Source organism: Coniosporium apollinis, assembly GCF_000281105.1.
Source record: "Coniosporium apollinis CBS 100218 chromosome Unknown supercont1.34, whole genome shotgun sequence".
In the NCBI taxonomy this organism is placed as follows: Eukaryota; Fungi; Ascomycota; class Dothideomycetes; genus Coniosporium; species Coniosporium apollinis.
The window spans coordinates 307,920-329,550 of NW_006913296.1; the positions used below are offsets into that span (position 1 = coordinate 307,920).

At 56.2% G+C, this 21,631-nt stretch overlaps 8 protein-coding genes across 8 annotated transcripts; 2 read left to right on the forward strand and 6 right to left on the reverse strand.

The window, feature by feature from the left end:
• Positions 1–1,334: 1,334 nt before the first annotated feature.
• On the reverse strand, positions 1,335–3,281 carry W97_06731 (uncharacterized protein; the record flags this gene model as incomplete). Its single annotated transcript, XM_007784604.1, has 1 exon — positions 1,335–3,281. The coding sequence occupies one exon, from the start codon at positions 3,279–3,281 to the stop codon at positions 1,335–1,337; it is 1,947 nt and encodes a 648-aa protein (XP_007782794.1).
• A 1,483-nt stretch (positions 3,282–4,764) lies between these two features.
• On the forward strand, positions 4,765–6,193 carry W97_06732 (uncharacterized protein; the record flags this gene model as incomplete). The annotated part of the gene is made up of 2 exons (XM_007784605.1): positions 4,765–5,178; positions 5,237–6,193. The coding sequence occupies 2 exons, from the start codon at positions 4,765–4,767 to the stop codon at positions 6,191–6,193; spliced, it is 1,371 nt and encodes a 456-aa protein (XP_007782795.1).
• Positions 6,194–6,800: 607 nt separating this feature from the next.
• W97_06733 (uncharacterized protein) lies at positions 6,801–8,582 on the reverse strand (the record flags this gene model as incomplete). Its single annotated transcript, XM_007784606.1, has 1 exon — positions 6,801–8,582. The coding sequence occupies one exon, from the start codon at positions 8,580–8,582 to the stop codon at positions 6,801–6,803; it is 1,782 nt and encodes a 593-aa protein (XP_007782796.1).
• A 1,419-nt stretch (positions 8,583–10,001) lies between these two features.
• W97_06734 (uncharacterized protein) lies at positions 10,002–11,193 on the forward strand (the record flags this gene model as incomplete). The annotated part of the gene is made up of 3 exons (XM_007784607.1): positions 10,002–10,034; positions 10,088–10,277; positions 10,325–11,193. The coding sequence occupies 3 exons, from the start codon at positions 10,002–10,004 to the stop codon at positions 11,191–11,193; spliced, it is 1,092 nt and encodes a 363-aa protein (XP_007782797.1).
• A 453-nt stretch (positions 11,194–11,646) lies between these two features.
• On the reverse strand, positions 11,647–12,893 carry W97_06735 (uncharacterized protein; the record flags this gene model as incomplete). The annotated part of the gene is made up of 2 exons (XM_007784608.1): positions 11,647–12,831; positions 12,891–12,893. 2 exons carry the CDS (start codon positions 12,891–12,893, stop codon positions 11,647–11,649), a joined length of 1,188 nt encoding a protein of 395 aa, XP_007782798.1.
• Positions 12,894–13,493: 600 nt separating this feature from the next.
• Positions 13,494–17,407, reverse strand: W97_06736 (uncharacterized protein; the record flags this gene model as incomplete). Its single annotated transcript, XM_007784609.1, has 5 exons — positions 13,494–14,073; positions 14,133–14,242; positions 14,292–14,485; positions 14,523–16,694; positions 16,753–17,407. 5 exons carry the CDS (start codon positions 17,405–17,407, stop codon positions 13,494–13,496), a joined length of 3,711 nt encoding a protein of 1,236 aa, XP_007782799.1.
• A 454-nt stretch (positions 17,408–17,861) lies between these two features.
• On the reverse strand, positions 17,862–19,060 carry W97_06737 (DNA repair protein rhp51; the record flags this gene model as incomplete). Its single annotated transcript, XM_007784610.1, has 4 exons — positions 17,862–18,673; positions 18,723–18,790; positions 18,843–18,922; positions 18,971–19,060. 4 exons carry the CDS (start codon positions 19,058–19,060, stop codon positions 17,862–17,864), a joined length of 1,050 nt encoding a protein of 349 aa, XP_007782800.1.
• A 673-nt stretch (positions 19,061–19,733) lies between these two features.
• W97_06738 (uncharacterized protein) lies at positions 19,734–21,321 on the reverse strand (the record flags this gene model as incomplete). The annotated part of the gene is made up of 5 exons (XM_007784611.1): positions 19,734–20,479; positions 20,641–20,848; positions 20,946–21,143; positions 21,194–21,211; positions 21,271–21,321. 5 exons carry the CDS (start codon positions 21,319–21,321, stop codon positions 19,734–19,736), a joined length of 1,221 nt encoding a protein of 406 aa, XP_007782801.1.
• Positions 21,322–21,631: the final 310 nt, after the last annotated feature.

Here is a 21,631-nt window from a genome sequence, read left to right on the forward strand (position 1 = left end):
CTGACCAGACCTGCTATTTTTCGTAATTAGGGATCCTTCTGAACGGCTCTCAGTGACACCTCAACATTCGTGTCTCGATCTTCGGGAAGGCCCTTTCGTGATGCTTTGAGCGGGAGAAATCACAAAGCAGGTGGTCTAATGGCCTATTGGCTCTCTTTGTTCCGGCATGAGAAGCAACAAAACAGTCACATTCGCAACAAGCAACCCACAACGGCTCATTGACCCACGCACGAAGCGCCTTTGTCAGGCTGTCGACTGACAATTAGTCCTTAGTGTAAGTCCGGTGAGACCCATTATACTCTGTTAGGACCAGACATACTAGCAGAAACCTTAGTGTCGTATTTCTTTGCTTCTCACCTCTCCGCTCACAATCATCAAACCACGAAGATCAGCTCTGTTCTCTTAGTCATGGGCCTTGCAATTATGGCCAGTGCTGCCCCGGCCGCCGTCCCCGCTGAACCGGCCCCTTCGCTCTCGCCTGAGGCATTCCGAAATCTCGCTAATGCGCTCAGGAACAGACTGCCCAAACTCAGTCTACCACCCTGAAGTGTTATTGGAAGCTCTGATGAACCTGTCTCCCACCTGGAAGCTGACGAATACACCGGCGAGGAAGCCGAAGAACTCCAATACATCTAAGTTGATGAGAAGGAGGCAGAACCGCGGCGCTTGTGGTCGGGAAATTTTGAAGGACCTCGCAAAAATCGCCCAGCGGTTGTCCGCCCCTCTAAGCGCGAGGATGGCGAGGAGCTCGAAGAGCCCGAAGATCTAGACAATGAGAATGTCGAGATCGAGGAGCGCGCCACCGCTCCCGGCATGTTCCTTTGCGAGAAAGAAAACTGGGAGACATGCTATCACATCGACCTCAAAGACGCCGTCTGCACCAATATGCCCGCTCACCTGAACGACAAGGCGAGTAGCTTTCTGCTAGAAGACTTAAGTATCGCCCAGGATAAGGCGTGGGTCTGTGAGACATACACTGAAACGGACTGCAAGGGCACCAGGGAACTCACTGCCTATCCAGGCTTCGGGAGACTGCACGCTCAGGTCAGCGATTACATCAGGAGCATAAGATGTTCTTACAACAATGTCCTCTTGACTGCTCCGCTTCCGGGGTCGAGGACAGTCTAATAGACCTCTTTTCGTTTTGTACATATCTTTTACTTTCTCAGCATAAGGCAGCGTAACAGAGTCGTAAATCCAAAGGAGATACTGAACTCATTCAGATGCGCTATGATACCGTAAACGGCCACAACTTGATCCTGAAGGAGAGACTTGAGCGCAGCGAGAATCCTTGCCCGCAACCATCCGCGACTTCAAATTTGAAGCTTAACTTATCAAACGATCCAGAACATTTTACACTTAGCTTCGTCAAACGCTCCGCCGTACATGACACCATGGACATAGCTGTCACCGACAAGTCGCCATTTCTCCCCTACGGCCCTCACAACGAAAGGTCTCTTGCCGCCCTTGAAAATAGTAATTCGATCACCGACTTTGGACCCAGCAGGAACCATACCGATCAGACCCGTTGCTGTTCTGCCGATTACTTTTTCTGCCTGACTACTGCCGTCCAAAGCTCCAGGCCGATCCGGATTGAAAGACACCAGCCCACCGATAGCAATGGCGATAACACAGACAACGGCGAACCAAGAAAATGCGATGAGACACACAAAGAGCCAGTGAGCTCTTCTGAGGCCTTTGAGCTCCATCCAGGTCCACCATTGAATCAAATTGTCGAACGCGCGGAGAGAGTGTCTCCATTTCTTAGCCGCGGCGTCGTTGGTTGTGGGGTCTAGTGTTAGAAACGAGACTTGCCAGAAGACGTCGCGGTATGTTTCCCCTGTCGGATACCGTGCGCTGATCTCGTCTGTCGTTTCGCCAGGAGATGCCACGGTCTTCCAGTCCCGGATCACGTCCAATCCGTGGAGGATAACCTCGTACGCGCTAATCTTTGGAATCCAGCGACCTTTTGGCCAGTACTTACTGGTGGGATCTTCTGACATTGACAGTCGGCGCCCCAGCAGGGTGATTGTGTCAACGATCAATCCGTCGACTTGCAGGCAGCAATTCCCAGAGCTAAAACGCGCGTGCGTCGCCATCCCCAAACTCGCGCTGAACGGATCTTGTGCAAAAACAGTATTGAGGGCGTGACTGCGGATTTCGTCGGAGGCGCTCCAGTCTGGCACCCAGGACGGCAATCCCGGCAGCCGGGGGCCGGTTGTGATTGGATGGCAGTCCAGGAGAAGGTCCAGATTGCGAGAGTCCTTTATGATAGTTGCGGCGGCATTCTGATAAACGCGCCGGACGGGAGTGTCGTAGTCAACGACGACGCTCTCAGGGTGAGCCAGTAGAGCACGGAGACCAAATATTTTGTCAACGGGCTTAGTCGCCTCAAAGGGCTGAAAGCGCCTCAATGCATCGCGCAAGCTGAGGAAATCACCTTTCCTAATTTGCTCTCGGGAGGCGGAGATAAGTTGGAGATGGTAGGAAAGTGCTACCGGCATGACCTCCTGGAAGTTCTCGCCCATCAACATGCCTTTGAGCTCTATCGCAGCGACGAACTGATCCCACTCCAGAGATTGGTTGCCGCATATCACGCTTACACTTGGTGCCACGGCAACTTCCTGGACTATCCATGTCCGTCTAAACCACGGCCGGCGAAGCAAAGCATCCGTCGCCTGATACGATTTCCAAGTCTCGTATGACCGATCCTCTTCTACCAGACCTCTTTTCAAGCCCGTCAGATAGAGCGAGATTTGAGGTGTGCTGGTGCCTTTGAGCTTCTCGATGCCCTTGAAGTTGCTTCGCCTCTCCTCAGCGTACTTCATCGCCAGCTTTCGCATAAAATTCATGGCCCTGTCACTCACTGCATCGGCCTCTCCGAGCCAGACCACCACGCCTGTGCTGCTTGCATAGATTTGCCGCATCAGAGGGACCTGGACCGCCTTCTCCGCAATGTTGGTCTGATCGATGCAAATAGCATCTGCCCATACCGTGCGAGGCTCATCCGCTAGCCGCAGCGCCCGCAGAGCACTGGCAAGATTTGCCGTTATGCGAAGTGATGCTCCATTAACACAGATCTCCTCTGTGATGGTGGGATCTCCCCAGCAGTAGGAGAGTGCCTCATATTCTGGTTTCTTTTCTAGATTGGCGAAGCGGACGGTGCATTTGACGGATTTACGGGTTACGGGACTAGGATGGATGGTGACCAGGCGGACTGACACGCCATCTGCGGGAAGAGGAAGATATATGGAGTGATCCTTAAGAGGAGCTTCAGGCATAGCAGGTCGCATGTCCTGGAAGAGAGCACATGCGAGAGAGACTCAGCTCACTCGTATGAGGCCGGGTAGGTATATACAGCCTCGTGCTCAATTGCTCAGCCGCACGAAGCCCCAGCGGGATTCTTGTAAAAACATCTCGACCACCACAGCGAGCCCTACTTCAACTAACAACTTATTGTTCTGTTCTTCGGGTAATGCAGATTTGCATGCACGTAGATCTTGAGTGACGATGAGTCGGAGCGCTAATATACGTGACCGTAATCGATCATCGGTTGGACGAAGCTCGAAGTCCATCAAGGTTTGTCGGCCTTGGAGCCTGATATGTCACGTACCTGCTTAGTAATCGCCCCTAGATAGCCGTTTCCGCACTAGGGTTTTACCCAACATTATCAACATTCGAGCTGTATCACCACAGCTTCAGATGCAGGCCGGCACGTGGTTTGTCTGGTATCTCCAAGTCAACCGGCGCTAAGCTCTCTCGCCGTCAGGGAGGCGTTCCGAACCACCACCGCCATCAGTGACCTGTCACGCTGGCACTCGCCGTCTACACTCCATCTTAGCTAACCAACTAAGGGTTCCGCTAAGTAACTATAAGGATTCTTGCATTAGCGCCATTATGTGACTTGATCACCCGAACTTTTAGCCTGGTCCAGGTGAATTGTGTCCTGGCGCTGCTCAGGCGCTACTCGGGCGAGCTCACCCTTGGCTGAGGCTAAAGCGGCGATTGCTCAGGTCCAAAGACGGAAACAGACTTTGGTGAGGTCCAGTTCTGTGGCAGACTATAGAAGTATGTGGTGGACATGACACCGACATCAACTCAAGGCGTCTAAACCCGACGGTACAACAAGCTTGAGACTGTTGAAGTATCACTAAACTCGCCAATGCTTTCATCCCAGCGAATTGGAAGATCAAGGTCGACGGAATTAGCATCAATCGATTACAGCAACTGTGGTTGCACTACTATCTAACGCTTTTCCGTAATGATATTCCTTCATCTACAGACACGCGATATCCCACGTCGTGGGAGTGCACCTCGTCGAAGACATGATGGAGCAGTCGACTTCTTGTCAGCCACAATGGATCTACATTTTCAGCGACCATGATGCCTGCTTTCATGAGGCCCAGGGGAGAACGTGCTATAGTTCATAAGGGCGCTATCAACCTCCTAAACCTTCAAATTTTCATGGTTCAGAAGCATGGCTACTTGGCTCACATCTAAATGCAACGAAGCTACTCGCGATCCGTGGCCGTCTGTAGGGCGTGACACTGTCTGCAAACGCACGATTAATTGCGCAATCTCCCAAGTCAGTGAAAGAATTAGATCTCTGCAATTCCTTCATATGCAGCTCTAACGTCATCGTCACTCAGTCCTATGCCAGCCCACGTGGTCTATAAATCTTGCATCCTCCAAGTTCACAGTCTCCTTCACACTCCAGTGCACTTCGATCCAACACGCGGCTAGGCTACCGGTTGGCGCGTAACAATGTCGAACGTCAGCTTGTCCACGCTCTCTCGCGATACGATCTCAAATCTATCCTCTCTTTTCACCGAACTGCAAGCCGCCATCAATCACCTGGGAGTACACCTAGGCGAGCACCACGACAATCTAGCAGCACTACAAACTTCCATCAACCAACTTGAGCGTCGATTGGATGACGGCTTCCCCTCCGAGAACGCCGTCAAGGCTGTGCAGCTTCAGGTTGAAAGCTACGTCGAGGCATTTCAAAAGGCTAGGACGGATCTCACCAGTCTGAGTACCTCGATGAATCACCAGCTCAATCGGTCTCACAGCCTGAAAGAAGAAGTGGAAGGCCTGAAGTCGGCCATTCGTACTGCTGGCTCCAACTACGACGACAAGTTTGACGACGCGATTGGTCGCATCGCGAAGCTAGAACAGGTGAGTCTATTTCGACACCATGAAACATTCCCCTTTCCCCCGGTGCTGACTCGAGTAGAGCCTCAGCACTGTGCAAGCGAACGGCGAAGAGTTTCGAAAGCATCTCAGCACGCAGCAGCTCGCATCGCAAGAGCTTCTTCCAAAGGCAGCAGTCGCCTTCGACAAGCTCAGCGCCTTGTCAAAGCGCGTCGACGCCCAAGACATCCTCCTGCAGTACACGCAGAAGAAGCAGGAGTCCCAAGAGAAGGAGATCAGCAGCATCTTGGAGCAACAGGACGACAGTAAGGAGCGGCTTGCCCGCCACAAGAAGCACATAACGGAGCTTCAGCACGGCAACGGATGGCTGAAGGACCGCGTCAGGAAGCTGGAGGCTCCGGCCAGCAAGAAGGACACCAGCACCAGCCCTACCAAGCGGGCAGCCAGTCCCAAACCCACCACGCCAGAGAAGCGCCGCGATCTGGGCGAAACCAACCATGCCGCGACATCTGCGTCACCCGCACAGCCCGCGCCCCCAGCAGCCTCCACTCCCACCAAGCCTCCGCGCCAACAGCCCGAAGCCGCCGCTCCGCCCACCGCGCAAACCCACAACCAGGTGCCAACGCCGCAGAAAGCCACGACCGACACGCGCACCCCTCCCAAGCAACCGCCCCCACACCCCGCAGCACCACTCGAGCCAGCCGCGCATTCCTACGGCCAAGCGCCAACGCCAGAGAAGCACCCAAGGCCAACGGACAGCAGCACCTGGTACCGAGCGCAAAGCGTGCAGCCCCAGCTACAGCGGTCGCTTGCGGACAACTACACCGCTTCGCCAGCGTCGCGGCGCGGTTCGTTCTCTGACCACGCGGCGGGAGGGCGGCCGTTTGAGAACGGACGGGGTTTCCGGCCTGCGCATCAGAGCCAGGATCCAAGGCTGCAGGGTCGACTGGGATACAAGCGGAAGAGCGAGGCTGATGATGGGGATGGTGTGTTTGTGGAGCGGAAGAGGGAGAGGCCTGACCCTTTCGGGAGGAGATGAAGTGTTGTTGTACGGTCAGTGCCAGCAATGAAGCAATTGTCGACGTAATGGTGCAATCCTCGATGTGGGACATCCACTCGGCTGGGACGATTGCTCTCTAGATAGGTCCTCCTTAGCTTCTCGCTTCGCTCTGGCTTCAGCATGTATGCAGTTGGCGCAGACTTCGCTGTAAGATACCTGGATGGCTGGCCTGCCATCACATAGCTGAAACAGCATTGGAGACAATGTTCGTTCTTTCGTGATATCGTAGCCGATTGGGCCTATCGCAGATACATACTTCGCAGGGGAATAAACCACGCCATCGACCCCACCCAACCGCCCGCCCATCCATCCATGCAGTTCGTACAACCATTACTCATGTCGTGAACTCCCTCCCGAAGTGTCAAAAGGGGGGATGATGAGGGACTTTAGCCAACGAAAGTAAACCAAAAGGATTCGTGAATTGTGAAAGGGGGGCGCCAAAAGAAACCCACGCCGCCAAAGCCAAAGTCTCTAAGAAAAGGGGGGGTAATCTCCAGCTCGCCTCTCGGCCTCCAAGATCCACCCAAGTCATCTCATCCATCCTGATGATTCTACGAAAAAGTTCGTCGGCTCGTCAGCCACCACCTCAGTATCTCGCCGGCGGCGCACCCATGGGCGGCGGCGGCAGGTTGCCCGCAGAGTACGGATTGGCATCCGCATAAGCCGGGCCGCCATAGCCGCCATATCCTGGCGCACCATAAGGGTTAGCCTGGTTCTGGTTCTGGTTCTGGAACCCCATGCCCGTGCGCTGCTGCCTCTCTCTGCGCTCTCGCTGCTTCCTCTTCTTGCGCCGCTTGGCCTCGAGCTCCTGGATCTCGTGCCTCTGCTCGTTCATCTCCTTCCACTCGCTGAAGGCGCTCTTGATGCCCAGCGCCGCAATGCCCACGGCCGCGGCGTCCTGCAGCGCGTTCTTGCTCTTGCGCTTCCGAGCCTCCTCCGCCGACAACTTGCCCTCCGCCACGAGCTTGCGCCTGTTTTCGCTCGCCACCATGCTCGAATACACGCCGTGCGCCGCGTGGATCGTCGCCACCGTCGCGACACCTGCTGTAAGGAATTCCTTACCTCGCATGCGCTTGCGCTTCTGCTCCATGTCCGTCGTGCTCTCCGAGCTCGAACTAGTGCCTCGGCGGGCGTTATCTCGCTGTCTCATCTGACGCATCTCGGGGTTCTCGCGGGAGGCTAACATTCCTGCGCCCGGATGCGCGCCTGTTCCTTCGTATCCGTCATCCGAGCGCCCGGAGCGCTTGTTGTTGCTCTTATAGCGTCGCCCGCGCGAGGGGACGTAGCTGTCTGCACTGGAGCTGCGGGAGCGGCGCCGGGATTTGGAGCGCACGCGGTTGTAGAGCGCCTTGCCGGCGGCTGCGACGGCGCCGGCTGCTGCGAGAGCGCCCGCAGTGGCAGCGCCGCCGGCTCCGCCATCGCTTCCACGGCCGCGGGATTGGGAGCGCCCTCGCGAGCGGCTGCGGCTGAATGGGTTGCGAGAGCGGGAGCGCGACCGTGATCGTCCGCCGGGTGAGCCGGAGCCATCACGATCTCTAGCTCCGTTGGCGACGCGGTTGACGGCGAGACCGCCAATAGCCGAGCCGATGACATTTCGCGTGGAATGCTCGTCGCCGCCGCCACCGACTAGCTTGTCGATGCCGGCAGCACCGAGCGCGGCTGTCGCGATGCGTTGACCCTTTTCGCCAGTCCACGAACCGGGCTCCTTCCGGCTGCGGAACGCTTCGACGGCGGCGGCGACGGCGGCTGCCTTGGCGGCCTGCTGCCACCTATCGTTTCCGCCTCCGCCGCGATGCCGACTTCGGCTGCGGGAGGAATCGCTGTAGCGACTGCGCCGGTCGTCGTACCGTCGGTCGTCGTGGCGTCGGTCATCGTACCTGTCATCGCGGCGATGTCGGCTCCTGCTTCTCTCACGCTGGCCCGTCACGGCGCCGACGACACCACCCAGCCCGGCGGCCTTGGCAGCTTCCTTCAGCGCGTCGCCGACGGACGGCCTGCGACGGTTGCGCGGCCGGTCGGAGAGGTACCCATCGTCGTCGTCGTAGCGGGAGCGAGGACCGCGGCCGCCGCCTCGCGCGTAGCCGCCAGCGCCGTAGTCATTGTAGTACGGGTCGTCGTATTCGCGGCGGCCGACGGAGCGGGCGCGCTGTGGTGGGTGGCCGTAGTCGTCGCGGTATCTAGGTCTGCGTTGCTCAGCGCCTGGTGGCGGGAAGTTGCGAGGGATGTCTTCGATGCTGTCGTCGCGCGGGCGGAGAACTAACTCTTGGGGTGCTCTTCCTGGGGCGTGACGGATGTAGGTCTCTTCGACGTACTGCGGCTGCGTACGATGCGACCGACGCGGACGGTCGTCGTACATGTAGTCGGACATGGTGAGGGGTTCTTGGGGGCCTGTCAGTCGTGCTGCGGGTGGTGCGCTGGAGGTAGGTGGCTGGCGACCTTGGTGTCGTCTTTTCTTAGACTGTCGAAGGTAACAGCTGTTAGCTCGTCTAAGGTTCAAGAGGTGGAAATTTCAACGTCGGCGCACCTTTTCCTGGTGGTTTGGTGAAGAGAGCAGGAAGGTGGTGTTGCAACAAACGGAGTAGGTGCCGCAAAGCCAAGTAAGCAAGTCGGCGGGTTAAGTTTGACACGGGAAAGCGCAGGGCTGGGGTGGGTATTTATTTGCAAGGCGAGAGGGTCTGTCCCGGTGAGCGTTGGCTGCGGCAGGCTTGGGGGGGGATGGGGCGAGTGTTCTTGGTGCGAGGGTGGGCTGAAAGGGCTCTCGGTGGGGGTCGAGGTGGGAGAACTTTGAATCCGGCCGAGGGCGAAGACAGCCAGGGCTCAGGTGGGCTCAGGTGGGCTCAGGCAGTGTGTGACCGCTGTGCTGGCCGTGATGTCATCGCACTTGACAACTTCAACCTCTTGGCAACTTCCGCTGGTCGAGGGGTCGAGGGGTCGAGGGGTCGAGGGGCAGCCCCGGTATTGGCACCTGGGCAGCCAGACAGCCGCTCGAAATGGCGCAGAATCACTCGATACCGCGCTCGTAGCAGAGAGAAGTCCCCTTTACAGACCACTCCAGCAGAGCACCTGAGGTCCATCACCGGTGTGCTACCAGATTGTTCACCGGTCGACTTCACTGAGCCTCACGCGCTGATGCGCCCGCGAGTAACCTTACCGCCGGACTGCGCCCCTTAAGTGCCCTGCAGCGCTAAAGCCTCATCTTGCGACAGGCAACTGTCAAAGGAGACGTCAACGTCTGCCATGTGCTTGTTCCATGGGTTTTCCATGGTCGTTCTACGCTCCTTCTACGCTCAACCGAACAATCTAGGTATCCGACTGCTTCCGCTTGGCCTCAATCGTACTTCTATCGCGCAATCTACGTACCAAGCTTGATGCTGCTCCAGGCCCTTCGCTACGCTGAAGGCAACTACCGTTACGGTGTCTGAGAAGAGATTGGGGATACCGCGTCCCCGGCCAAGGGCGAGGCGCTGTTGCTGGACGTTGCTGGTGGGACACAGGTAAGCTGGTCACGTGTTGATCTGTGCAGAATCTCGCAGCTCCGGTAGTCTGGAGAACGGTTAGTCGGAGTTGCCGGGTAAGTCCTGACCAGTCGTTCTTCTACTGTTTTGTACTGCCGCAAGTAGAACTGGGATGCCAAATCCGCCGTTGACCCTCGGCAACCTGTGTGGTGGTGGTGGTCATGAGCATGAGGTGTCTCGGCGTCATGCAAGATAAAGTCCGACCTCTATCAAAAAATCAGATAGCAGCCCTTCGATTACCTCGTACCACCTCCACCCCCTAAGTGCACCCTATGTCTGGAAACACCAACACAGACATATTGCTTGTAAGTCTGCCATTGCGATTTGCGGTACGTGCTCGTTTAACAACATCTCCAAGGCTGGAGCATTTGCAGCATTCACCGTCGACCTGCTGGTCTACCCACTCGACACCCTCAAAACCCGCTTCCAGTCCCCCGACTACGCGCGCCTCTATCTCAATGCCTCGAAGACGGCAATCAACAAGCCGGCACTGTTCCGAGGCCTATACCAAGGCGTCGGCAGTGTCATAATAGCCACACTACCCTCATGTACGCCCGACTCCAGCTCCGACCGGAGCAGGTCTGATTGACCCCAGCAGGAGCATTCTTCACCACCTACGAAGGCGTCAAAGCAATCCTCTCCTCGCACAACCCCACCCTCTCCTCAACCTCCCACCCGCTCCTCCCCCAACCCGTGATCCACTCCCTGGCCTCCTCAATCGGCGAGCTCGTCTCCTGCGCCATCCTCACCCCGGCCGAAGTCATAAAGCAGAACGCGCAAATGGTCGACGCGAGCAAGAAAGGCGGGCCGAACGCCACGATCCAGACGCTGCGCCGCTTCCGCTCGAATCCGCTCGCGCTATGGCGAGGCTATACCGCGCTTGCGGGAAGGAATCTGCCGTTCACGGCGCTGCAGTTCCCGATGTTCGAGAGGCTCAAAGAAGGCATCAAGAACCATCGCGTTAGGAAGGGCACACGCACCGGTACGCTGGCGGAAAGTGGCCTCATCACTGCCATCAGCGCCGGCACGGCGGGGAGCATAGCAGCCGTTGTGACGACGCCAATCGATGTTGTCAAGACGCGCATCATGCTTGCCGCCGGAGACGGCGAGCCAGAGAAGCAGGGGAAGGGCCAGAAAGGCGGTGCGCAGCCCCTGAAGGCTGCTGGTAACGGCCTGGTGGACGCGATGGGCAAAGCTACACAGTCTGGGAAAGACAGCCTGGCCGACGCGATAAAGCACCCTGTGCGGACCATGACGAAGAAGAAGGATCCGAGGAAGAGCGGCATCACTATCGGCAGGGAGATTCTGAGGAAGGAGGGCGTGAAGGGGCTGTGGAGGGGTGGCGCGCTGAGAGCTGTGTGGACGATGATAGGTAGTGGGTTGTATTTGGGGGTGTATGAGAGTGGGCGGATATACCTGGCTAAGAGAAGGGGCGAGGACGTCAAAGAGGAGGACCTTTTCTGAACTTAGTACGCAGTGATGTATGCCGCTCCGCACCATAGATGTATAGAGATCTCGACATTGCAGTACGCTTCAAACCTTCGACCAATCATACCGACGCGAGATCTACGTCGTCCCCTCTGTTGCCGAGTCCGGCCAGACCCCTTTCTTGTTCTGATGGTTTACGAACTAATCTTACTTCAGACATACCGTGTCAACATGAGAGCATACTAAAGAGATTCATTGAAGGTATAGAACTCCAAGAGCCTAATAAGACTATCCAACAGTACGCAGTAACCCAACACGCCATCCCGCCATTCTCCGATACGCGAACGTCCTTCCAAGACACCATGCTCGAACCCGCAATCTTTCGCCATGCAATGCTGTCACAGGCCAATCTCATAAACCACGCCACGCTATGCATCAAGTCAACAACGCTGTCAGTTCCACCCAGACTCCCATGACCGAATAAGCACCCTACAACCGCTTCAACCCCGTTCTCGGGCCCCAGAGACCGCGATTGTGTTTCTGGACGCTGTATCCAGCGGCCTTGAACCTCCTCCGCTCAGCCTTCTCGCGCTTCAGCGACTCTGGAGATCGTGAGGATTTGAGGTGCGTGGCTATGTGGTGGTGGAGCCAGCTTGGCTCTGGGAGGTCGGATGCTGCTGATTGTAAGGTGGTGAAGGAGGATGGAGGCTCGGTTGTGGTCGTTGAGAGGGTGAAGATGGATGTGGACGTGCAGAGTGGTTCGGAAGAATGGCGGTGCGGCGTCGCTGGATTGCTTGCGTCCAGGGAGGTTGTGGCGGAGCTGCCGCTCGAGAGGGAGGGCATGCTTTCGGCTGCGGATCCGTCTGTGTCCTTCTCGGCAGCCCCAGGGCCCAGCGCACTCAGCTTGATGCCGAATGCATTATCTCTGCCCGTCCCGAAGGCGCCAGCGAGTGACGGGTTCCTCGGTATCCAGTCCTCGTCGTCCGACAACGCCTCCCTTTGGGCATTCTCTTCGGCCTCTTTGTCCGCAACCACCGCCTTGCCTCTCCCCTTCCTTCTCCCCGTATTGACCTTACTACTCTCCACCCCCATCCCCACCTCCCCCTTCTCTTCCCACCCCACCACCACCTCCTCTTTCTCCTCCCCCCTCGTCCTCGCCTCCTCAACCGCCGCCCGCATCTCCCCAGGCACCCCCGCATGAATCCCCGTCATCAGCCTCGCCCTCCTCTCAAACGCCGCCCAGTCCTCACTGCACGTCTTCCCCGCCGCCTCATTCAGCGCGCTCGCCGCATTCGGCACAACCAGCAGACACCCAATCACGACCAGCACATCTCGGAGCCGCATCCCCGCTTTTCCCTCCCCTTGCCATCCGCTCTTCAGCGCGTCCACGCACACGCTCCCCGTCGCCTCGTCCACGTTCGGGTGCCAGATGCGCGTCGCGAAGCGCGCCGTCGGCGGCGCGGCGGGGTAGGTCGGCGGCATGCTCAGCGTCAGCGTGAAGAGGCCGCTGCTGTAGGGCGTGCCGCTTGGCCCGGCGAGATGCAGCGTTAGGTGCGTGAGGTCGTCGCAGCAGGTGCTGAGGGCGGAGGAGGGCGGCCAGAGGTAGTTGGGCGGGAGGTCGTGCGTGTGCAGGTCTGCGTGGTCGGAGGCGAGGCGGCGGAGGGATTTGGAGTTCTGGGGGTGGTGGTTAGTCGGGTGGGTCGTTGGTAATATCAGGCCTTTCAGAGAAGTACCATTGTTGGTTGCGGGTGTTTGGTGGAGCGGAGAAGCGGGACGTGTATCAAGGTGTGCTTGTTCGACAGATCTCAGGGCTAGAACAGAGAGTGAAGGATGGCTATAGAATTTGCGTGGAGAGAAGGTATCAAGTAGAAAACGCAGGTAAGACTAAGGCAAGACTGAAGTGTTTAGTGGTTTGTTTATGAAGTCAGTCACGTTCGCGCCGCGGGTGTGGCGCTCCACTTTGGCGTTTAATGGGCTTGGCGGACACGACCTCTCTAAATACATTGACTGGCAAACTTCAGCCCTTCAAACCTCGTAATCGCACTGGGGAATTGGCCGGGGTGATTCCTCAAGCTCCGAAGACACGTCGATAGTGGCTTTCTAACCAGCTTGTAGCGCCCTGTGATGTCTCAATACAGATCAGCTGCCGCTGTTCGATTCTTTAGCGTTGAAGTATAGGCGGCCCTCCATGTAATGCGAAGGAGTACCAATCTGCTAGCCCTAGACGCCCTTGTAAATGCCAAAGATTAATCTCCCGAGCTTACAGCCTTTCGCAGAAGCCTTTCTAAACGCCACTCAACTCCTCGCTATACCCAGAAGCCACCCTCTTCCAAAATCTAAAACACATCCATCTCATCCGCCTCCCCAAACGCAAACCTCCCCGCCCCAACCATCGCCACCCGATCCAGCTCCTCCTGGTATTCCCTCCGCACATCCTCAAGACTAACCACCTTCCTCCTCGGCCCCAGCTCCACCTTCTTCTGCGCACCCCCAGCCCCCTTACCCTTCCTCCTCGCCTCCTCAACCCGCGCCTCCCTCTCCTCCTCCGTTTGCTCCGCCAGTATCCACGCGTTCTCTTTCTCCACGCAACTTAGCACGTTCATCAACGCAAGTAGGTTCTTCTGGAGCCGCTCGTCGCCAGGGTCGAAGACGCTGCTGGTAGCGCCCCAGCGGAGCCGCTCGAGCCGCTCGTGAAGGACGAGGGCGGCGCCGCGGAAATCGTGGCGCTGGAGTCTGAAGGCGGCGAGGAGGTTGTGGTAGGGCGGCCCCTTGAGGATGGACTGGGGCTTTTGGGACAGGGAGGTGAGGATCGCGTCAACGTCTTTGGAGAGGGTGGCGAAGGGGAGGGTGAGGAGGAGGGGGGATTGAGAGTGCGTTGTTAGGGCTGTGATGAGGGTTGTGAGGTTGGCTTTGCGGCTGTGATGATTAGGTTAGTTGCTGCGCTGTTTGTGGGTGATGGATGGGTATTGACATACAGTATTGGGTTGGTGTGGCGTGTCAGGGTGGCGTAAGCCTCCTCGAAATGGGATGTTTGGATCAGGGCGTTGAAAAGGCGGGATAGGAGTTCGGTTTTTAGATCGAGTGTCTGGGCATGATTAGCCACGCTTTGCGGCGGTCAGGTATGAAAAACCTACGTCTTCCCGACCGAGACTGAGAACTTGCACGCCCATCTCGGCAAATTCGGCCACGTATGAGTGGGCCTTAACTTTCTCGAATAAACTGAGGACATGCTGATAGTACTTCGGTATGCCTTCCGAGAAGTAATCTTGCTCATCAAGGCTGAGCAAGCCGGAAGAGTCATTTCGCCTCACGTCAAAATGGCTCAGAGCTGGAACTGTATCAGTCAAGATCTGGAATTTCGAAACGTGATGACTTACCAAGGCCCACTGTAGCCCTCTTGAAATATACAGCAGCCATAGTATATTCTTCCAGCCTAAGATGGAGTCGGGCTCTTAAATAAGTAGCCCACGGCGTACCCGGCAAGAAGCGAAGGAAATCGGAAGCCAATTCAGTGTTGTCGCGCTTCAGTAGATCCCCCATAATGTTAGCGGTGATGAAGTCGTACTGTTGCCCCAGCTGTGACCCGAAAGTCCACGCTCGGATCCAATACCTGAGACGCATGCACTGCGAGCCTTCTGGGAACAGCATGCCAGACCAGTCGCCCACGAAGAGGCTCTCCATGATCGTCATGGTCTGGGCAGCCGGATCGCTTTGCCCTTGGGACTGGCTCAGGCTCCCGACACTGGTCCTCCGACGCCTTCGACCTGATGATTCGTGTCGTGATTTAGTCGTGAGCCAGGTCAAGACAGCATGCTCCTTCAGCTTGGGAATAAGTTCAACGTAGATGTCAGCCGCATCGAAGTGCGGCGACATCTCTTCGGGCTTGAACTCGAAAGCGCAGAAGACCACAAGAACAAGGAGGTCTAGTAGGATTTCAGTCCCATACGCAACCGTGTCCTGGGCGCCTCTTAGAAGCGCTCTTACGCCAAACTTGGTTACCTCGTTCCGCTCGTGGTGCCCTCGAGGCTTCTCGTCAAGCCGCTCCAGAGCTGCGAGAAAGTTACTCGTTGTAAGTTCGCTGAACCCGCCGAGTTCGTCCATGGCATCATGAAGCCTATCGACGTCCTCATCAGTGACCTGGGACTCAAGATCGCAGCGCGCATAGAATGACTTGATTCGATCAGTGACCGAAGTTGACGGCTCTTGCAGGATCTCAGCCGCGACAGCTAGCTGCAGAGGTTGGTGGAAACTTGACGTGAGACTTTGGCGGAATACTCGGGCAGCACTCAGAAGCCTCGCGACATCGATAGATCCCTCGCCGTCTAACGCACGGTATAGTGGATCGTTGGTAGCTATATGATCAGGTAGTGTCTCTGCGTTGGCTCGCATGACCTCGACTTCTGAGAGCTCCCGGATCGGACAGACGTAATCCGTAAGCAGCAGCCACGGCAAGTCCTCCACGGAATCGTACACAAGGCGCAACGACTCGCTCCTTCGCTTGTGCAAGTCCCGCACCAATCCGTAAAAGACTTGCCATTGAGATCCAATGTCGACCTCGTAGCGATCGTAGTCAATCTCACCCGCATGCGTCCTTTCCAGTGCAACGTTCGATGCGATGGCAGTGCAGAGCCGTTCTTTAAGAGGCTGATTGTTCGATGGCTTTGCTGCGAGGCTCTTTGCTGGGGAGCGCTTCGGCGCAAATCCTCGACGGTAGACCAGGAGAGCCGTTTCGAGGGTCGGCGTGGTGAATCGGCCAGGTACAAACAGGAAGTCCAACCAACGCTCCGTAATCGAAAGGCTGTGCAACGAAGGATCCGGCACGCTGGAGTCGCCTGGATAATCCGGGTTGATCCTCAACGCCTCGACAGTAAGTGGACCGGGGGACACGCAGATCCACTCGTGCTTCCATACGTGCTCCAGGTCCGACTGCAAATCCAGAAGGTTGAATTTGATGATGTACACCCTGCTGTTCGGGCCGGACCTTGCTCTTATCCACAGCTGCGTGCTGGCCCAGGATGGCGCAGCCTTAACGTGGAATTCTTCCAGGTTCCAGACCGTCGTGTTCATCATCTCATCCACCGGCGGCACAAAACTCATCTCGGGTTTGGCATCCCTTATGCCATTGGCCGGACTGTCTGCATCCGCAACGGCCCAGAACTTGAACTGGTGTTGCTTGGGAGAGTAGGTGACGACGTAGTATGGGTTTGTAGTATAAACTCCCTTCGCCTGAACAATCTGCATAACCTGAGGCTGTGCTGCGCCGATGTAGTATTGAGATGCCTTTTGAGGTTCCCGATTGTTGTCGCCAAGGAGGTCCATTTGTACTCCGATCTTGCCAGTCTTTACACTGCGAGCCCTTAGAGTGTGGTCGAGTGACACGGTCCATATGTGCGCTTCGTCCGGGGATAACGCGATCGATACAGCGGCAGTAGGTTCGATATCAGCGTTGTTCCAGCGAGTGGTGTTGTGACTCTTCCACGACACCATGCCGCGCAGGCTGCTCCAGCCGCTATGGCTAAAGTAGATTTCGCTCCACGCTGAACCTACCCCACCGCGTCAGCTTTTTTTTTGGTAGCAGCGATCCGATTGCGTTACCGTCATCACCTGGCTGTCTGGTCAGACGCAGCAAGTTCCCATTCCGAGTAGATATCAGTAGCTCGTGCGCATTGCGAGCTACGAGTCGGTATGGGATATGTGCGCCGAAGGTAGGGGGATAGCACGTCTTGCACCAGTCGCTGACGTCAACCTCCGTAGCCGCTGGCCGGATGAAGAAGTCGATTTTGAGGTTCAAGGTGTAGAGCTCGCCCGCTGTTGTGATGACGAACGCTTCCAGCGCATCTCGCTCGTCCGAGTCTGCGAATGCTACACCGAACGGCCTGATCGGATTCGGAAAGCTGAGCGATAAGGCCAAGATAGCTTCGCCCTTCGTATGTCCTTCCTGGCTTAGGTCCACAGACTGAATCTCCAACACCTTCCTGTCGTCGAGAATCCTCCAAAGAAAGCACCGCGGGTACTTGCTTGCGCGGCGGAAGAAGATGGAGGCATCACTGGCGAGGTGTCTCTTTGCAAAGTCGTTCTCGTCTTGGTCGACATACAGGTCGGTTGCGATGGTTCGTTTGGACTGATGCCGCGATCCGAATGCAGAGATGCCATGAGCTGGGAGTGATATTGCGATGGTCGATCCGTTGAATGCGGGCTCAAGACTCAATTGCGTCTCGGCGTAGAGAGCTGGGACAGGTGGGGCTGCCATGACAGATCCATATAGGTGGCAGGTAGCTTGGGGGGTTGCGGGAGCTTCTGTGAGCTCTTGGTTGCGATGCGCTTGTTGCAGGTCGACGTGAACGCGTACAGGCAAATTCTGGGAGCTTGAGCTTCCGCAGCTTGACGCGAGCAGAGCATGCACGTGACCTCGCATTCTCAACGCGGAGCCCTCATGTGTGTGTAGCATTATCTCGAAAGTAACGGCGTGAGGGATTGCTTTGATAGGTCAGGTCAAGTCGCGTGGTCATGACAGTCTCGGTCTCTCTGCAGGTATCTATATACACTCATTTACTAGCGGAAAGCCGTTGAAACCCGTGGTCATAGTGATATCAAACGCCGTACTCTGCAAATGCGTCCGACCTTATAACCTCATATGCAACCGCCCCACCATGTCCACCAAGCGCCGTAGCATGGTCAGTCGTAATATCGCCATCCACACATGCTTAATCTTTCTCCAGATCCTTCGGGTTCGGATCGCCAATCCCATCCTCGTTGATCGCAAACAAGCAATCACTCTCCGGCAAACAAGGACTATCGTAAATCTTGCATATCCTCGTCTCGCCTCTGCCTTTCTTGAGACTCAATCGCGTCGTGCTGGCATGCGCGATGATGTTTCCACCAATGGGCTTCTTGGGGTCCGGATTGAACATTGCTGATGGGCCTCCGTCAACTTGTGCTACCACTTGGTTCGTGATGACGACTGCGATGCCGAACTCGTCGGCCAGCCGTTGCAGCGTCCGCAGGAACTTTGCAAGATGAATCTGTCTTGCTGAGAGCTCACCCCTACCCATGAAATCGGTGCGGTAAAGCGAGGTAGCGGAGTCGACGATAAGGAGGGAAAACCGGGTTTCCGTCATCATTGTTGCGGCCTGGTTGAGGAGTTGGAGCTGATGATCGGAGTTGTAGGCGCGGGCGTAGGCGACGTTGTCCAAGACTTCTTCTCCGGACAGACCGTACCGGTTTGCTACGGCCAGTAAACGGACGGGCCGGAAGGTGCCTTCAGTGTCGATGTATAGACACTTGCCCTCGCCACCGCCCATGTCGAAGGGTAGTTGACATGTCACGGCGAGTGTGTGGCATATCTGGCTCTTTCCTGTCCTGAACTCCCCGAAGATCTCTGTGATAGATCCGGTCTCGATACCGCCTGCTAGTAATGTGTCGAGTTGTTTCGAGCCGGTCGTGATAGATATCAGTTCGCTGCGTCGTTGGTGCATCTCCGTTGCGGTGGTAAACCCCATCGGTACGAGTTTGGATGCTTCGAGCTGATCAGCGGCGGTGTTCGCGGTTGGAGGAGATCGACTTACCCTCCGCTAGTATCTTCGAAGCCTTCTGTTCCGAAATGCCTTTGATCTGCTCTAGTGCTTTTCTCGGCCTGCCAGGTGTAAGTTGAGACCGATCTCTACGGTGGAAAGTGGTAGACTAACGTATATGCCACCGACTCTACTGTGTTGTATCCACCTTCGATGATGAGCTTGATATCGCGCGCGGTCAAGCCATTAACACCCTATGCATGTCAGGCGGTTGTCCGAGAGATCTCCCTCGGGCAGCTTACCTCCAGTGCTGAGAGTGGCGTGGGTGCGCCAGGTCCTCCTGCGCTGCCTTCCTCGTACCCGGACTGCGATTGTTCGTCTTCGGCGCTCATCTTGGTCTGGCTTGTGCAGTGTGCTGGGTGGCGAGAAGTCAAGAAGGAATTGTATGGTCGAGGGTGTGGTGTTTGAGAGTGGACGAAGAGGTTCGCGGTCAAGCAGATCTACGCGACTCGGCTTTAGGCAGCGCGTTCGGCCACCTTCGCCACCGCCGCGATATCACGTGCGTCATTCGATGTCTGGAACAATTTTCCTCGGAACCTTTAGCTTTCAATCCGCACGGCATAGAAGTACATTCCGGCACAACTCGGCAGGTATCTGGGCAGCAAAAATCAATGAGGAAATTCCTGGTTCTGTATGTTGAAACAAATCCCTCTCGTGATTAGTCGTTAAGCTAGAAGCTTTCATGTCGGCTTGGTGAGCCTATGTACAGCGACCTATGTATGCCTCCATTACGTTTTAAGAATAGAGTTCAGGATAAGGGGAAGGGAAAATCAAGTGGATTCGCTTGCACAACCCCGAAACAGCCGCCGCCTTCTAAGTATAATATCCGATAGTCCTATCCTATGCCAAACTCCTGTACGCCGCCCATGCATAGGTCTTCTGAAGAACGCTCAGTGTAGAGCGCTAGTATCGATGAAAAGCCAGTCAGATCCGGTCGTGCTAGAGAAGCGGTCGAGGCTCGCGCAAAGGGGTGAATCGATCTGATCGCAATCGTTAGACGACTGCTTAGCTCCTCTCGGCAGCGATGAACGACTTGTGGTCCGAGGACGTCCTCCGCTTCTTCTGCAGACGTCTTTGCTGACGCTTTTCTCCAGCCTCAAGATCGACGTCGAGGGACATGTCCACTGGATTAGGTCCTAGAGTGCCTGGTCGGAGAATCTCGAACCCAGAGTTCACTTTGCGGAGGACCTGAGACATCCTTTGATTCTGTGCGGTTTGCACAGGAAGGGAAGTGTCTGCCATGTCCTCCTCGTACGAGAAATGCAGGGGTGCATATGGCGATGGCTGTGTGGGCGTAGATGAAGAAGGCGAGGAAGGCGGTGTTGAGACAGAGTGATCCAGTGTGCTTTTCGCAGAGGTCTCCGAGCTTGAGGAACCATTCCGTTTGGGCCATGTGTGGTCAACCGCATCAGGCTTGACAGCATTAACCTTTGTAGTGTCTACAGCGCTACCAGAGCCACCTTCAGAACCATGCGTAGGAGTAAGTCCGGAGCCAGGTCGAGGGTGCCGAACACGGGGTGTAAGCTGCCCAGTTTCGGCAACGTGTGATAGACGATGGCTTTGCAGTAGGTCGAGGCTGAGACCCCTGTCGCCGGGACGGATTTGTGAACTGACAGAGGCGGGGTCTGATGAATCCAGGGTCGGGCTCTCTTTGGTGAACTGGAAAGCAGGTATATGCTCATAGTCGCTGGCGCTGCTTGATGTCCGCAAGGATTCGGACTTCCTCTTCGATGTGCCGCCCTCATCAGAAACTAGAGATGCCAGTCAGTAAACGAGATAAGACGGTGCGAACGTTGTGTATGTTAGTGCAGTTCTACCTCTTCTAGGGTCAGTTGATGGCCCTGCGACGCCCTCTAAAGCATCCAGAGTGGATGAATTCCGTAGGGGACCATAGTTACTGTACCTGGCATACGAAGATGGAGGACGCCTATGCTGCCGGGCAGGTGGCGCAGCAGATGAAGAATGTGTGGGTGAAGATGCCCTACTGCTTGATGCTGAGCCTTGTCCAGCGGCAGCAGGTTCGGGAAAGCTCGGTTCCTTCGAGCGCGAGCGGCTTGGCCGAGATAACGACGGATGTAGGAGCTGTGACGCCGCTGGTTGGGGAAGTCCGGTGCCGGAGGCTGTTCGGTTATGAGTGTGGCTCCTGTCTGACCATTTCTCTGATATCGAACTCGCAGCACTGCTCGGAGCCGGAGTATTCGTCCTCGATATCCAAACTCCTTCGACCTCAATTCCGCTTTCAATAGCCCGGATGCCAAAAGGTATCGCCTTCTCCTCGTCTTCGTTGGTCTGCCTCTCCACGGTTTGCGGTGCTAAATGAGCTTGCTCCTGCTTCTGAGCTGCTACAGCGATGTAGTGCTTGTTCTTGTGGTTGATCCATGCCAGTTTCAGGCAACCAGCAAGGATAGTGGCGACCTGATGAGTCAGCGATGGTTGTGCGGTGACATAGATTCGTAGAGGCCTACAATGAGACAAGCAAGGACCTGTGTTCGGAGCGGAAATAAGCTGTCTGCCTTTGTGAATGGGCTACGCCGGGACTTACAAAGGTCATCTTCTGCCACAGCGCCCAGCTGTTGAAGAACTCGCCGGCCATCGCGTCTTGAATGAAGGTGGAAAGGGAAAGAAGTTATTAATATTCGATATTCGCAACCATGAAGAAAGCAAGGACAGCGATTGCTTGGTTCAGCGGCGAAGCGGTTGTACTGGTATTGCGAGGTGACGTTAGAGGATCAAACAGTGGGAGGGCCTTAGGTTGGGCGGTATGGTACAGAGACATACTCAGGTGAAGGTGAAAGCTCAGCGGGTGAGCGAGCGAGTGCAATAGCTTTACGCCAAGACGACAAGAGATCTACTCTGCCATGCAGTCGTCGGCAGCAGAGTTCCGCCGCGGAGCAAGGTGTTGG